Consider the following 17644-nt stretch of genomic DNA (forward strand, 5'->3'; position numbering starts at 1 on the left):
CCAAAATTCATCATGAAACAAGCTTCAAATTGAAAAAGTTCCAACATTAAAGTTGTTCCTTTTCATGCTAGCTTTCCAAAGAGTCCAAGATCATTCCATTTGAACAAGAATTGAAGGGGTTGCGCATGGTTCTTTGCATGGCCCAATTTGGCAATTTTTGAACTAAAATTTCAATTCCTTTGCATGGCTTCATGTAATGATCTCAACATCAATTGTGGACGAATTTGGACTTAATGTAATCATCACTTGGGCCTAAATGGTGAAAGACCCATGCACACGAGTTACTATTTTTAGCCAAATTTTCAAATGGTGTGAAAAGGAATTTATAAGCCTATAAGTACATGCCCATTGCCTCAGAATTGGAGGATCTTTGCCTAAGCTTTGATATGAAAATCCCCTAACCTCCATTGATAGAACAAACTTGAAGATTTCATTGAAATTGAGTATTAGTTCACCTTCTGTTTTTGAGCTAAAACTCCAAGGGTTCATAACCATTTTCATTTGAATTATCTCCTACAAGCAGAAGAAGCAACGCCAAGAGATTGGGATCGAGATCGAGCTTCATCACTCCAAAAAATATGGGACTTTCACCAAAAAAATTCAAATAATTTCCTCTTCCATTTTCTGAATTAAAATTATTTTTTGGATTGGATTTGATAGTTTTAGTGAATTAAAATGATTTTTGATTTGTTTTTAATTAATTTTAAAATACTTGTGACTTTCAAAAATTCCCAAAAAATTAGTTAAAGGTTATTGACCTTGTTTGACTTATGATAAATTCCTTGTCATTTATTTGGTGATTTGAAGGGATTTGAGTTTTTCATCGTTAAAAATGCATTTTTATTCATTTAAAAATTGAAATTAAATTGTTTAATTACATAAAATAATGTTGAGCTATTTGATTGACTTTGTGTTGACTCATCTTCTGTTTGACCTTGATCTTGGTTGAATTGGACTTCAATTTGATCAAAACCATTGGATTTAAGGGGTTGATGAAGTTTGAATTTCATCCCCCAAAATGAAGGAATGGTATTGATCAAATAAAGTTCATCCCTTGATCAATTTGGGATTTCTTTTCACTTCATTTTCTCATCTTCATCTCCTTCTTTCCCAATCCTTCATTGACCAATGACTTCTCGAATATTCAAATGCTAGTTGATTCATCAATGACCTTGTGTCAGATGAATCAACATGAGCCTGATTGAGATAGGTTCATCCCATTTTATTATTTTTGTGTGTGGTATGCTTTAGGAGCTTGGTCATTATACCTTGTATCTAGCATGCATTAACACCAATATTTTTATTGTCCGACCTTAGATAGTTGTGACTTCTACATAAGTTCAATTACGATTGCTTAACATAAAGCTAATTTTGTCCCAAAGGCATAGCATTTTTGTAATTGAGATTGTAAGTCTCCCATTCCTTATGGTATTGTGTTAAGATTTAAACTTTTTTCCATTTGTGAGAGCTAGTGGCATACTTGTTGATTTATCCAAGTTGGAGCCCTTCTCATGAATGATGTCTTGGTTCATATCTTCAGGTTTGTGAGTGGATGGTTGAGTGTTCTCCAAATAATAAATTAAAATAATTTTCTACTTCCACTAACATCGACTAATATCTTTTGTATTGCCTTTATTTTAATGCAATTTAAAGCAATTTAAATTTATGCACTTTATCATTCATTTTCATTTACATTTCATGTAACTTGTTTATGTTTAAGTCATTTTCACTTTGCTCACTTGAGCCATACTTTGTGCTTGTATTATATTATGCTTTGATTTTGTTTTGTTTATGGTCTTAGGACCTTAAAATACTTAATAACAACAAAAACCCTAAAAAATACATTGGTGGACTGTTGGATCTCTATCTGAGACTTGATCTGAACTTTTGGAATTAGAATAGGCAACACCCCTATGCTTTAGAGACTTAGCCAATGCCATTCATCTGATACAAGCCATGAGAACTCCATTGGTTTATCTATTACTTTGTCTCTATGCTCAAGCTGTTATTTTTATTTTATTGTTTATACCTAATGCTTGTTTCTATGAGTTTATGTCGAGGAATATTCATCTGATACATTTGAAGACATTGAAGACTGCTTGCTTTTAGAGTGCTTGCTTGGATGTTTTGGCAATCTTTATTTGATGCCATTTGGTTGTCATATTAATTGCTTGGATGGTTATGCTTATTGCTTGCTTAAAAGTACAAAGGAAATGGATTTCTATATGACACTCTTATCTTGTGGATTGCTTCCTATTGGTTAGATATTTTCAACTCTAAACTTTTAAATCTTGTTTAGGATAGTCCCTTCATCTCCTCCCACTTCTTTAATTTCAAAATCTCTCCCTCATTTTCAAAGCCTTCTTTGATTGTTGTTTTCAACTTAGACTTGTTTTAATGAGTAGAAACCTTGGCCTTATGCCATTGAATTTTCAAAATATTTTCTTAAATCAAACTTGTAAATAAACTTAACCATATTGACTTAAATTTCAAAAGACAAAAAGAACTAACAACCTCACCTAAATATTTGGCCACTTTATGCCTTTTCTTTTAAGACTTTTCAAAAGAGAGCATTTAGATTTGAGTTATCTTTGGTTAAGATATAATTCTCCCATTTCCATGATATTTTGATTATAAGTTTTTCCATTTATTAGAGGTTAGTGGCATACTTGTTGATTGAATCCAAGTTTGGAGCCCTCCCTCTTAAATGTTGTAAATCACTCATTATCGATGAATGTTTGGTTGAGTATTCTCCCTTTGATAAAAAAAGATATTTAAGCTTTTGTTAAAATCAATCCACTCATTTCTTTGAAATTTTTACCATGAACTACGAGGTTTTAATCCCTCATTTTTATGTTTCTACGTAGGCATTAAACCGAAGGTCTTGTCAAACACAAAAGTTGTAAATAATTGAATTCTTTTCTCATCCTCTCATTCTAATTTTTTATCAAACATATTTTCAACTAAAACACTTACACACAAAAAGGGCTCCTTAGGAGTACCTAGGACACTTTGGGTGCTTATACTTTCCCTCTGTGTAACCAACCCCCTTACCTGTAATCTCTGACATTTTATTAGTTTTTATTTGAAAACTTCTTATCTTTGAATTTTGTTCGTATTTTTCCCCTTTCCTTTGAAAACAATAAAAGTCCGGTGGAGACTCTGGTTTTATTGACGTTGAGCTAACCAATAGTTCGATGGTCACGAATTTACCGCTACACCTTGCTCTAGAATCTTATTCAATTTAGTGTCAGCCCTCAAGTCACAACCTTAATCAACTTCTTTTAGCCCTAAGCCTCATGAGAGTTGGTCTTGCAGACAGTAATCGTTATATTTTTTAATTCTACACACTAAAACAAAGTAAAAATAAAGATGGAGCACCTAATGTGTTCATTATTAAATATAAAAACTTACTTAAAAATATATATAAATAAATCTAAACATCTAACATATAAGTGATGAATCCAACTATTTAAAATATAAAAAGTCTCATAAATGTCAATGTAGTAATGAATAATACTTGACAAAGATGTCAAAGCTGAAGATGTGGAGTGATCAACATGGTTAAATCATAATAAATAGTATATTGCTCTTGTTTAGTATGTAGGGTGTTAGTCGATTAATATTTTGACTATTAAGAGAGGATTTCATTTCTTGTGTTAATACTCTCAAATATGAGTGGCTTTGTATCAAACTGAATTAACAATTTTGCGTGTCATATTTTTATTGTTATTATTTTATTGTCTATCATTAATCTTGTGATATACAATATTACAACATTGTCTCTCATATCTTATCATTTATAAAACATAATTTCAGCTCAAAATCAAAATGAATTTAAAAACATTTAATAATTGAGTATAATAACTATAAAATATGAAATACAAAACTACACAATGGCAATAGTCAATGTTCCCCTTTTCAAAATAAAAATTATAAGTTCATAACAATTTATGGGAAAAAATAAATAAAAATTACACATAAAAAATAGTCTAAAATAAAATTAATTCAAAAGTTAGTCAAAAGTCTTTTAAGGAAGAATTAAATATTCATACATTTAAAAAAACGTTTAGATTCATATAATATTTTGTCAATTTTATTAATTATTAAAATATTAAATATTTTTTTTAAATAAGATGACATTAATTAAAATTCGAGGAATATACTCTAAAACAACACACCTTAAATTAAAAAAACAAGTATTTTTTTTTCTTTTAAAAACTTGATATATGATCTTTCGATCGATTAATCTAAAGAGATCTATCCACTGTCTTGTCTATTAGTAATAAGTCAGTTTAAAATCTAAGTAAGATTCAAATCCGAGACTTAAAGAATAATACAATTTTAAGTTTCAAGTCTTCACCAATAGACCAATCTCTTATGTTACAAAAATAAAAATAAAAATATTAATTATAATACATAAGTCTTTGTAGATTTTCAAAGCTAAAAATATTTTGTGATGTTTAAAAATTCTAAACATATTAAATAAATTATTGATTATATTACATTAATTTAAAATATTATATATTATAACATATTATAATAACTACTCCCTCCGTTCTTTTTTAAGTGTTATTTTTTTTACTTTTTATATATATCAAGATAGTTAATCATTATTGTTACTTTTCAAACAATAATTCTTATTTGATCTATAATACCCTTAATTATTTATTATATTCATTTTAATTTTTCTTTCCCTATAATAATTACTTAGGGGTAATTTAGACAAAAGTACAATTAATATTACCTTAAACTTTGCAAGGAACAATTAAAAAGGAACAATTTTTTTTTAAGAAAATGGCAATTAAAAAGAAACGGAAGAAATATAACATTTGAAAATTCTAGATATTAACTTATAATATATATAAATATTTAAATATAAAAAATATATGACATCCAAGAGATAAGATTGAAGTAGTAAGATATTGAATAAAAAAAATATGGTTTAGATTTCACACAACCCACGTGTTTTTGGATCGAAATCACACTCTAATACCAATTATAACATACAAAATCAAAATTGTCTAAAATATAATTCTTGAAATTTCATATTGATAACGAATAATTAAAATTGCATTACTTTAAGTATTACATGCCTTAAATTATGACTTGAAATGCAAAACATGCACACTTGACTATTTCATTAGTTGTAATTTCTTTTACGAATTTTGAATTAATTAAATGATTTTTTTTTTAAAATAACAAACTTTTTCAAAAAAAAAACCGAAAATAACCAACTTTAAAGAGGAGGCGCCAATGCATCTGGCGCATGAGTGTGTTGCTTGTGAAAAGAAAACTTAATTTTGCAGCCAACAAAAATCAAACACACAACCTTCTCATCCGAAGTTAAACACATTACCACTGCACCACAGACCCTTAATATTAATTTGTTTCATCATATATTTAATATACCGTGTATAATTACAGTAGATTAAGAAATTACTAAAACTTAGTTGAAATTTTTTTCACTTAGTTTTAAAATAATGTATAATTACATTAGATTAATTTGTTTCATCTCTATATATTTGTCTTAATTATTTTGACTTAGAACTTTTATACATATTTTAAAATTTTAAATTAACTAAATATATATTTAATTTTATTTTATCATTGTTTTAAACTATATAAGTTAAGAATATTATTTAATATTTGCATTTTAATTTCTTAAGAGTACAATCGCAATTTTATATTATAACATTAAATATAAAATATAGATAATATCCATTCGACATATCAAATATGAACGTATATAGTTAAAATATTTATGTTATTTAAAATTCATTATAATAAAATTAAATAAAATATATATTTTTTATTTTATAAAAATATTTGTTTAATAAAAAGAGTATTGTATAAATGGATATTTTGATTTTATAAAAATAAACATTAAATAAAACAATGGATGAAACATAATTAGTTAAAATATTAAATAAAATAATGGATGAAACATAGTGTAAAAACATAGTGTAAAATAAAATTAAATAAATAAATATGTATTTGTGTGTTATTTGAAATAAGTAAATAAGTAAATGTTTATTCTGAATTATTAAGTTATGTATTCATTATTATAAATATTAACAATAGAAATTGATTGGTCTAATGATAAAGTCACTACCATTTAACTTAAAAGAATTCATATTCAAGTCCCCGTGGGTTCAAATTTTGTATTTTTTAATTTAAATTTATAATTATTTAATATTATGAGAATTATCTATCACTAATGTACATTACCTTAGTGATAAAGACATATGATGTGGCTTAAGTATTTTGAGTTCACTCTTTATATAAAATATGACAATAGCTTGTCGGTGGTTTTATCCATAAATCTTGTTTAAGAATAACATTTTTTTCTAAAATAGAACTTTTTTTTAGGGGACTAATTTAGGTTCTACAATTTTTTGTTGCGAGAGATCAAAGTAGGTCTTCACTTTTTTTCTAAAATATGACAATAGCGTGTTTTTATCATTAAACGCTATTTAAAAATAACATTTTTTTAATTTTTTTTATTTCTATGATAAATAATCAATTTTTATATATAAACATATTCTTAAAAAAATTCAAAGTAAATAATAAATATTTCACACCTATTTTCTATTAATATGACCCAATTAAATTTTGTAAGAAATTAAATAAAAAAAATTCTCTGAAATTAGTTTAATTTCTATAATTTTTTTGTGAGAGACCAAAATATGACTTCACTCTTCTAATAAAATATGACAATAGCGTGTCGGTCGTTTTTATCATTAAATGCTATTTAAGTATAACTTTCTTTTTCTTTTTTTAATGTTATGATAAAGAATAAATTTTTATATTATAATCATATTTTTAAAAAATTTCAAAATAAATAATAAATAAATATTTGACACCTATTTTCTATCAATTGTTGAGAAATGGAAAGCATATATTTATTTTAAAAACAAAAAGAACTCATTTCATTTTCTCCTATTAGCTGCCTCAAACATTATCTAGATGATTTGAGATATTTTCACCTATATTTCATTTCAACTTTTCATCCTTTTCATTCATCAATTGATGTGCCATAACCAACATTGTAAGTATCATATTATTTTGTATCTACCTTTCTCCCTTTCTATTGATTTTCTCAATACTTTAGTTAATATTAAAATAATTGTGAAAAAAGTGAAGATTGAATGCATGTTTGTTCAAAAGATCATGATCAAAATCTGTCTAAATTCACACAATCAAACATTGAGAAAGCTAGGAACTTTTTATGATCATTTATTGAGAAATCTTGAAACATATCTAAAACATGTTGCAGTTTTCAAGTTTGAGTTAATTTGATTAATTTCAGGAGAAACCCTATTTTGATGGATGATGAAAATGGCTCACGCAAAAGGATCAGAGGAAATCATCAACCTTCTAATCCTTTGGGAAGTTCTTCTGATTCTCCCCCTAACGAAGAACACGCTGATGAGATCATTGAGAGGGACACATCAAGCTTCCCAACGCAACCTCGAGGCAACAACAATGGCGTTCAGGTTCCTCTTCCCACTCGTCGACAACTCCGTAGACTTGATATCCGTTGTGTTTCATCAAATCCTCCACACAGTGCTATGATCACTCCACAAACAAGTTCTCAAATTCTCCATTCGGAAGGAGTCATGCCAGAGACACCTCTTAGCCATCAAATTGTTAGTCCCTTTTTTTAGTGTTCAAATTAATGTAACATTTTCTCCTTATTAAAAAACAAAAAAAAATCATTATTTTATATAAATATTTTATAGCTTTATTCTAATTTATAGCTTTTAAATTAAATTTAATCTAATGGTCAATTAGTGACGCAAAATTTAATGACTTTATGTTTTTTTTATCAAAAGTTTTATTTTATGAGTCTATATTAATTTTGTAATTCTTTAAAACAATAATAAAATAAATGAATTTTCATAGTTTTATTTTTTTTCAAGAATTTTTTTATTCCTAATTAATTAAAGTTCATTTGTATAGGGGGTTGCTTTGACCGAAGAAAGGGAAAATTTAGAGGACCAAGATAGAATTACTCGCATGAATATCAATGGCATGACTTTTGAGGTAAGTACAAATTTTTGATTTTTTTTTTTCATCTTAAAATGTTTATATGAACATACGTTAATTTTACACTATAAACAATAAAAATATTATCTTCCGTCAAATTGTAGAAATATTTTAAAAATGATTGTATGACATGGCATATTGATAATGTAAAGTAATTTTACCCTATCAATCAATTAATAATACTTATTTTGCTAAATCATAGATATATTTTTTAAATGATTATATGATATGGCATACTGATAGTTTTTTTTATTGAATGATAGTGTAAAATCACGTGTGTTCACTATATGTACTCTCATAAAAGAAAATGGATGATGCATCGACAATTTAAAATAATTTTACACTGTCAACTAATGATCAACGTATATTCCGCCAAATAATAGAGTTATTTTAAAGGCTTAATTATGTTAGAAGTAATCCATATTCAGTAGTAGTATTAGTTTTTTAAGCGTAACCTAACTAGTGCAGGTTACCATTTTCGTCTACGTGGCATTATTGCTTGTGTATATAAACAAGTGTAATTGTTAATAGAGTGTGTGCGTAACCATTTATTGTAACCGTTTGGAAGAGTGGTGGCAGTTTATTATTTTAATTCTCTCTCTTGTCTCTCTTCTTCGATCTTCATCTTTTTCATCTTGTGCACCAACAATTGGTATCTAGAGCTCTGGTTCAGATCCACATGGAAACACAGGGAAACACGAGTGAACGGTGAGCCATTGTATGATTGATTTTGTTTCTTGAGTTCGTGTTGAATTTTTTATTGGAATCGTAACATAATCATATTTCTTGATTTTGCGAAATTGGGAAACATCGGTGTTTGGTGAGATCTGAGTGAATTGCACAAGGTTGAAGATGAACGGAAATAATAATTTGAGTATTAAGCTTCCAGTGTTCGATGGCAAGAACTGGAATCGGTGGATGATTTAAATGCGTGTGTAGTTTGACACTCAAGATGTTGTTGATCTCGTCAACGACAGTTACATTCTGATTGCACTTCCGGCAAATGCAGCGGATGCATAGAGGAATGTTCAGCGTGATCTGAGGAAGAAGGATAAGAAGACATTGTTTTACATCCATCAGTGTATGGATGTGAACATGTTTGAGAAAATCGCTAATTCGACGGCGGCGAAGGCTGCGTGGGACACACTGGTACAATGCAATGATGGTGATGCATCAGTGAAGAAGGTGAAGCTTCAGTCTCTATGTAAGCAGTATGAGAATCTCATCATTAAGAACAATGATAAGGTACCTAACTACATCTGTAGAGTAATTTTGATCCCAAATGAGATGAAGTTGTATGGAGACACTCTCTCTGAAGAAAAGATCACTGAGAAGGTACTTAGATCTCTTACTCCTCAGTTTGATTACATTGTTGTAGCAATTGAACATTCTAAGGATCTTATCATCATGAGAATTGAAGAGCTGCAAAGTAGTCTAGAGGCACAAGAGTTGCGTCTGACTGAGAGAAACTCTAAAATTGAGGTAGAACAACATGCCTTAAAAGCATCTTTTGGTAAGAAATATCAGAAGAAATCTTGGTCAGAAGTTAAGAAGAAATCTGATGGTGTTCAGAAGTCAGAAACCTCAACTTCTAAAAGGCAGAAGAGTGCTCAGAAGGGGAAGGAGAAGTATGAAAAGAGGAAAGTTCAGTGCTATTGTTGTAAGAAGTTTGGCCACTTCGCTGCTGATTGTTGGTCAAATACGGAAAGGAAGTCAGAAAAAGAAAACATAACTGGAGGAGATTTTGATGATAAACATGTGTTATTGATGGCTTCTGAGTATGATAGCGCGTCTTTGGAAGACTGGTGGTACATGGACACTGGTTGTTCAAATCACCTTATTAGAAATAAGAAATGGATGGTTGAGTTTGACTCAGGTAAGAGGACCAAGATCATATGTGATGATGATAAGTATCTGAATGCTGAAGGAATGAGAAATGTCAGAGTAGTTCTGAATATTGGTAAACCTGCATTGATTCAGAATGTGTGGAATGTTCATGGCATGAAAAGTTATCTGATGAGTGTAGGTTAATTAATTGAGAAAGGATTTTCAGTTACCATGAAGGACACTATTTTGAAGTTGTATGACTGTAATTGGAATTTGATTATGAAGTTAGAACAGGGAAGGAGTAGAACATTCAAAGTGAATGATAAAACTGTAGAATCTGAATTCCTTAGTGCAACAAGTATTGTGAAGGAAAGTGAGTTGTGGCAGAAAAGATTTGGTCATCTGAACTTCAGAAGCTTAGGGCATCTGAACTAAAAGAAGTTGGTACATGGAGCTCCTGCAATTAAGAAGTCAGATAAGTCATGCAATGTATGTATGAGAAGGAAGCAACCAAGACTGTCATTTTCATCTAAAATGCCTCCAAGAGCAAAGCATGCTGAAGGAGTGGTGCATTATGATGTGTGTGGACCATTTCTAGTACTTTCACTTGGAGGGAATAAATACTTTGTGTCATTTGTTTATGAATTCATAAGGATGGCGTGGGTATGCCTTATAAAGTTCAAACACGAGGTGTTTGTTGAATTTAAGAAATTCAGAATCAAGGTTGCGAATTAGAGTGGTCAAAAGCTGAAAGTTCTCAGAACTGATGGTGGAGGTGAGTATAACTCTACAGAATTCAGAAAGTTATGTGAGGAGAATGGAATTGAGCATGAGGTGACTTCTCCATACACTTCTCAACATAATGGTCTTACTGAAAGAAGAAACGGAACTTTGCTTGATATAACATGGAGCATGCTGAAGGAGAAGAAGCTACCTCACACCTTGTGGGGAGAAGCTATTGCCACTGCAGCATATGTGCTCAGTAGGTGACCAACCAAAAAGCTGAAGGAAATTATTCATTTAGAGAAGTTGACTGAAGATAAACAAAGTGTGAGACATCTAAAGGTGTTTGGTTTTGTTTGTTACAAACATGTTCCAAATGCTAAGAGAAGGAAGTTGGATGACACAAGCAGAGTTATGTTACTTGTAGATTACCATAGTACAGGTGCTTATAAGCTTTATTGTCATATCACTAACAAGGTTGATTCAACAGAGATATCATTGTGAAAGAGTCAGAAGTGTGGGGGTTGGAAGAAATATTAATTCAACTATGGTGAGGTCTTAAAACATGAGTTAACTTATGAAGATACTTCAGAATCTGAAGGTTTTAAAGATGGATTAGAATCAAAATATTATTCTGAATATGACTCTGAAGGCGAGTCTTATTTTGAAGGCGGGTCTAATTTTGGTCTAGATTTTGAAGGTGATTTAGACTCTGGTAGAGATCCAGACTCTGGGAATATTCCAGACTCTGAAGGTGGTCATGTATCTGAAGGTGGTATTTCTGGGTTTCCAGCATCTAAAGAAGATTCTGAACAAGTTTAGAGGCCACAAAGAATCAAAAACGTTCCAAGAAGATTAGTAGAGTTTGACATGCTGCAAGATACTGAAATGGACTCTGATGGAGAGATCATTCAGTGTGCCATTTTAGTAGACTCTTAACCAGTTAGTGTTGAATAATCGCTCAAGAAGAAGGTATGCTTAAAGGCCATGAAAGAATAATTTAAGACTGTAGAAAGAAATTAGACTTAGGAGTTGACTGAGCTTCCAAAGGACAAGAAAGCCATCAGGGTCAGATAGCTTTTCAAGGTGAAATTGGATGCAAACAAATCAACTGTCAAACACAAAGCAAGTTTAGTAACAAGAGGATTTAACAAAAATCTGGGTTAAATTACTTTGAAGTGTTTTCTCCTATAGTGAGACATGAAACAATCAGACTGTTGATTGTGAAAGCTACTAACAGAAATTGACCTCTCATGCATCTCAATGTGAAATATGCCTTTTTGAACGGTATATTTCAAGAATACGTATACGTCTCACAACCTCATAAATTTATGGAAAAGAATCAGGAAGGGATGGTGTACAGGTTACATAAATCCTTGTATGGACTGAAACAAGCTCTTGGAGCCTGGAATTTGAAAAATGATTAATTCTTCAAGCTTCAAGAATTCAGAAAGTGTGAGATAGAGTATGGTGTTTATGTTCAACATACTTCTGAAGGAAATATGATTCTGGTATGTCTCTATGTTGATGACATATTGCTGACAGGAGGTTGTTTTAATGAGATAATGAAGTTCAATAAGGTGTTGATGAATGAGTTTGAGATGACTGATCTAGGAAATATGACATCTTTTTAGGGATGGAGATTGTGTACTTTGAGAAAGGTATAATTATTTATTAGCTGAAGTATGAACTTAAGCTTCTGAAGAGATTTGAGCTGCTGAGTTATAAGGTTGCAGTCATACCTTTAGAAACAAATCACAAATTGGATTCTGATCCTGAGGGTGATCATGTAGATTTTATAACTTTCAAGAAGTTAGTTGGCTCTCTGAGGTATTTGTTTAATACCATACCTGATATTTGTTGTGTAGTTGGAATGGTTAGTAGTTCATGAGTAAACTGAAATGGTCTCATTACCAAGCTACTGTCAAGATTCTAAGGTATATTAAGGGGACTCTGAAGTATGGAGTTTTGTTCCCTTCTGGTGAAAAGTCTAATTCATAGCTGATGTGGTACTCATACTCTGATTGGTGTGAGGATAAATTTGATAATATAATTACTTTTGGAGATTTGTTTAAGTATCTGAGAGGACCTACTTCATGGTGTTCCAAGAAGAAACCAATTATTGCTTTGTCAACCTGTGAAGCTAAATACATTGCAAGATTGTGGTTGCATGTCAACTTGTTTGACTTCTAAATTTACTTTAGGATCTAAAGATCAAGGTAAATAAGCCTCTAAAGGTGATGACTGATAACAAGTTTGCAATCAATCTTGCCAAGACCCCAATATTGCATGGGAAAAGCAAGCATATTGAGACTATGTTTCACTTTCTAATAAATCAGGTTCAGAATGGAGTGCAAGAAATGCATTGTAGCACCTATAAGCAGCTGGCAGATGTTCGGGCGAAAGCGATCAAGATTGATCAATTTCTCCACTTGAGAGATGAAATTGGTGTTGTTAGTTTTGATTAGATGAATATGAAGTAAGGGATGGTGTTAGAAGTAATTCATATTCAATATTTTTATTATTTTTGTTAAGCGTAACCTAGATAGTGTAAGTTAGCATTTTCGCCTACGTGACATTATTGCTTGTATATATAAACAAGTGTAGTTGTCAATAGAGTATGTGTGTAACCATTTATTGTAATCGTTTTGAAGAGTAGTGAAAGTTTGTTATTTCAATTCTCTCTCTTATTTCATCTTCATCTTCTTCATCTTGTGCACCAACAAATTGCAACTTTGGTCCCCCTATTTTGTGTTTTTGTTGGTTTTGATTCCCCCATTTTAGAAATCAGGTTTTTGGTCTTTTTTTTTAAGTTTTTGTGTTGGATTTTTTACTCCCCCAAAAGGGACCAAAATCCAATACAAAACTTAAAAAATAGACCAAAACTGTAGTTTTTATAATGGGGGACAAAAATTCAAAAAATGACAAAATAGAGGGATTAAAATTGCAAATAAATCTATTTTAAAAATGATTGTATGACATGACATAATGATAGTTTTCTTAGAACTATTTTACACGGTCAATGCATGTCTATTATACTTTTTCGTAAGAGTAGATGGATGTTCCATCGAAAATGTAAAATAATTTTACACGATCAACAAATGAGTAACATATATTCCACCAAATCATAGACATACTTTTAAAATGATTGTATGACATGACATAATGATAGTTTTCTATTGGATTGGAGTGTAAAACTATTTTAAATTGTCAGTGCATGTCCATTATACATTTTCATAAGAGAAAATGGATAATTCACCGACAATGTAAAGTAATTTTACATTGTCAAAGAATGAACAACATATATTTCGGCAAATTATCGAGATATTTTAAAAATAGTTGTATCATATGAGATATTTATAGTTTTTTTTATGGAATGTAGTATACAACTATTTTATACTATTTGTATGTTCATTATACTCTTTTTATAGTGTTATTTTTTGTCAAGAATTTTTGGCATCCTTTATAATTGAACTTCATTTGTAAAGGAGAATGCTTTGATGGATGAAATGGAAAATCTAATCGACCAACATCGACAATTTCTCTCACTTATTGATGAAATGTCTAATGAGGTCAGTTCAATATTTTTGTGATTATTTTTGTTTTTCTCAAAACTTCTATATAAAACTACGTTGATTTTGTTTATTTTGAAAAGAATAAATAAAATAAAATCAATTTATTTTGTAATCTAGTTTTTTTTGTCTCAATAACTTTTTGGCTTCCTTATTAATATAACTTCATTACTATAGGATTTTTCGTTATTTAATGAAATGGAAAATCAAAATGATGAACATCAAGATATGCGGCTGAATATTGATGACATGTCTTATGAGGTAAATACATAAATAGATACTCAAATTTTATTTTCCTATCAGTTTATAGGATAAACAAAAATTGAAAAATATTTACATTAAGAATAATTGCTTAAAGGAACTTCTTCAATTGGGTGAGAGGATTGGAAGTGTATCCACTGGTTTATCAAAAGAAATAATTGCCATACAGCTGAAGACAAAACTTTTTTCACCAAGTCCTGTTGCTATTAATTTGGAGGAATTACCACCTGAAGAAGATGGGGAAAATAACTCTTGCCTAATATGCCAGGTATTATATTTTAACAAGAAATTCTATTCCACTCAATATTTTCATTAATTTTTTAGGAAAATTCTTTATTTTCTTTTACTAACCAAGTATATTTATTAATTGGATAGGAGGAGTTTAAGGATCAAGAGAAGATTGGTGTTATCAAATGCAAGCATGAATATCATGCAAATTGTATAACACAATGGCTGCTTTTAAAGAATAGTTGCCCAATCTGCAAATTAGAAGCTTTGGATGATGCATAAGAATCTATAAATTCTTCGTGCATTGATATCCCTTAATATCTCTCAATGCACTTTTTGGATAATTTGACTTTTGACTTTATTCATATTTTGCTATGGTATTATGTATGTTGGGTACTAGAACTTTGAATCTATCAACTTGCATTTATTTTATCATGTTGGATTAATTATATTAGTACTTGTTTTTATATGCATGAGTTGAATTAAAACTCGTATACTTGTTCTTGTGTTCTATGCGGTTTGAACTTAGTTTACTTGATATTGAATGTATCTTTGTGTTTGAGTGCTATAATTTATAATGTTAAATGAGACCTTAGAGAATGCTTCATTTAAGTAGAGGTGTCAAAAAATCCTAAGTGAGAAAGCCTCAATAATTAGGTCTCCTATTTGGCCCCATTTTTTTAGACTCTCTACTAAATCAATAATTTTTGCCCCTTTATTTTTAAGCCTCGTCATATTTTTGTTTTTAAGGGCCTAAGTGATGGACTCAAAATATAATTTGTTTGAAATAAAATATTTTACTTTTTAAAAATATATATTTTTAAAAAAATAAATCTTTTTCCTAAATAAAAAAGGTTGATTTTTTTTCAAAAGTGAAAAAAAACACTAATTTATTTTTTAAAAAAAATCTGAAAATAAAAAAATCATTTTTTTTGAAAATATTACAATATTTGATTTTTTTGAAAAAAAGTTAATTTTTTCAAAAAAAAAATCGATTTTTTCGAAAAACAAAAAGAAAATACTTATATTTTTTTAAAATGAGAAAGGTGATTTTTTTCGAAAAAAAACATCAATTTTTTCGAAAATAAAAAGGTCAATTTTTATCAAAACATCAAAAGTCATTTTTTTTTCAAAAAATAAAATCAATTTCTTTAAAAATAAAGCCGATTTTTTTAAAAATAAAGCCGATTTTTTCAAAAATACTTAAAAAAATATTTTTTTAAAATTAAATAAAATTGACTTTTTTCGAAAATAGAAAAAAAAAAGTTAAAAGATTATAGTCTAACTGCAACACCCAATTCAACAAATCATATTTTTCTCCTTTTCAAGGGAGTGTCACTTTACTCAACAGATCATAAACGACATTTTTTTCCGCTAGACAATAATTGATTATTGATATTTAAATCCTACATGTCTAATTGAGCTTTGGTAAGACACTTTTAACCATTTATTAGTTTTTCAACCAAAGGGTAAGGGTTGATACATCTTCTTGATACCATTCAAACTTGGAGTTTTTTGTGGGGGGGAAAGGCCTGTCACATAGGAGAGTCATTCAGCCATTAAACTTATGGCGGTGATATGATCCTATGTTAGCTACACTGACCACATGTGATAAGGAGATTAAAAGGCCCACTAGAGAAAGGAGTATGACTTAAAGATTTTTATTATTAAAAAGGGGATTTAATTAGTATTATACACTAGTTTATATTTGTGTTGGCTCTTTATTATTGACCCATGACCCAACTAGTAGTTATAACCCTAACTATTTATTTGTAAGTTCTTGGAAGTTTTAGTTTTTATGAAAGATCTGAAAGTTATTCTTATGTTATTTTTTTTTATGCAACTTAGATCTAACCCTAGCTTAACAAAGTCTATCATTGGTGTTTTCATCTCTTGCACTCATGCCCATTCTCACCAAATTAGCATAACAAAAGGAATATCAACCTTCTGCAATTGTTCACACAGCATCTAATTCCCCAGGTATAACTCAAAATTCTTCATATATCCCTATAATTACAACCCATGTTTCCCATGTTGTTACCCCTGTCAACATCCCCATTAGACACTCCACAACTTTTACTCATACCCTACACAACTAGGGGTGGCAAAATGGGTCGGGGGACGCTGGGCCGGACCGCGCACCTGCCAAAAAATGGCGGACTGAGTTGGGATTTTGAGTTTGCCTACCTGTTTCGTCCGTCCCACCAAAACAAAAATATCCACGGGCGGAATACATAATGTGATGGGGTCCCCGCTAGCCCGTTAAAAAATTAAAAAAAAAAAACTACATAAAAAATGTCCATGACCCATTTTGAAAAAAAAGGCATATGGCCCAATAATAATATCCATTAAAAAAACTACAAATGAGTAAAAGACCTAAATTTCTGTCACAACATCAATAGTGTTGCAGAAATCCTTTTCACATTGTTGTCGTCTTGCTAGCGGTGAATCTCTTTCAGCCTCCACCCCAGATTCTTCTATCATACATTATCTATTACATACATTGTCTACTACTGTAATTGCTTGTCTATTGTAGCAGGAAATTCATGATCATCAAGCTATTGACAAGCTAGAGATCAAATAACAAGAGTCGCCACCGCGCTTTTATTGTTTCCAAGGGAAAAGGGAAAAAGTACTAACAAAACCCAAAAGTAAGAAGTTTTCAAATCAAAACTAACAAAAAGTCAGAGATCACAGGTAAGGGGGTTGGTTACACATAGGGAAAGTGTTAGCATCCAAAGTGTCCTAGGTACTCCAAGGGAGCCCTTTTTGTGTGCATATGTATTTTGTACGAAGTGATGTTTACAAACAAATAGAATGGAGGGATGAGAGAAGAATTCATTAATTATATTTTTGTGTTTGACAAGACCTTTGGTCTTATGCCTACGTACTAACATAAAAATGAGGGATCAAAACCTCGTAGTTCGTGATACAAATTTCAAAATGGATGCATTGATTTTAACAAAATTTAAGTTTGAAAG

General features: G+C 30.1%; 1 protein-coding gene across 1 annotated transcript; it reads left to right on the forward strand.

Annotated features, from left to right (window-relative positions):
• The first annotated feature begins 6917 nt into the window (after positions 1 to 6917).
• On the forward strand, positions 6918 to 15161 carry LOC127113339 (E3 ubiquitin-protein ligase BIG BROTHER). Its single transcript, XM_051046469.1, has 7 exons — positions 6918 to 7051; positions 7313 to 7652; positions 7966 to 8049; positions 14091 to 14174; positions 14352 to 14435; positions 14533 to 14703; positions 14811 to 15161. Exons 2-7 carry the CDS (start codon positions 7329 to 7331, stop codon positions 14943 to 14945), a joined length of 882 nt encoding a protein of 293 aa, XP_050902426.1. The 5' UTR covers positions 6918 to 7051; positions 7313 to 7328; the 3' UTR covers positions 14946 to 15161.
• Positions 15162 to 17644: the final 2483 nt, after the last annotated feature.

This window comes from Lathyrus oleraceus, unplaced genomic scaffold (genome assembly GCF_024323335.1).
Source record: "Lathyrus oleraceus cultivar Zhongwan6 unplaced genomic scaffold, CAAS_Psat_ZW6_1.0 chrUn0268, whole genome shotgun sequence".
Classification (NCBI taxonomy): domain Eukaryota; kingdom Viridiplantae; phylum Streptophyta; class Magnoliopsida; order Fabales; family Fabaceae; genus Lathyrus; species Lathyrus oleraceus.

Coding starts and splice junctions, on each gene's coding strand:
- LOC127113339 (XM_051046469.1), top strand. CDS start 7,329: ATGGATGATGAAAATGGCTCACGCAAAAGGATCAGAGGAAATCATCAA. Junction 8,050..14,090: donor TCAATGGCATGACTTTTGAG/GTAAGTACAAAT, acceptor TCATTTGTAAAG/GAGAATGCTTTGATGGATGA. Junction 14,175..14,351: donor TTGATGAAATGTCTAATGAG/GTCAGTTCAATA, acceptor TCATTACTATAG/GATTTTTCGTTATTTAATGA.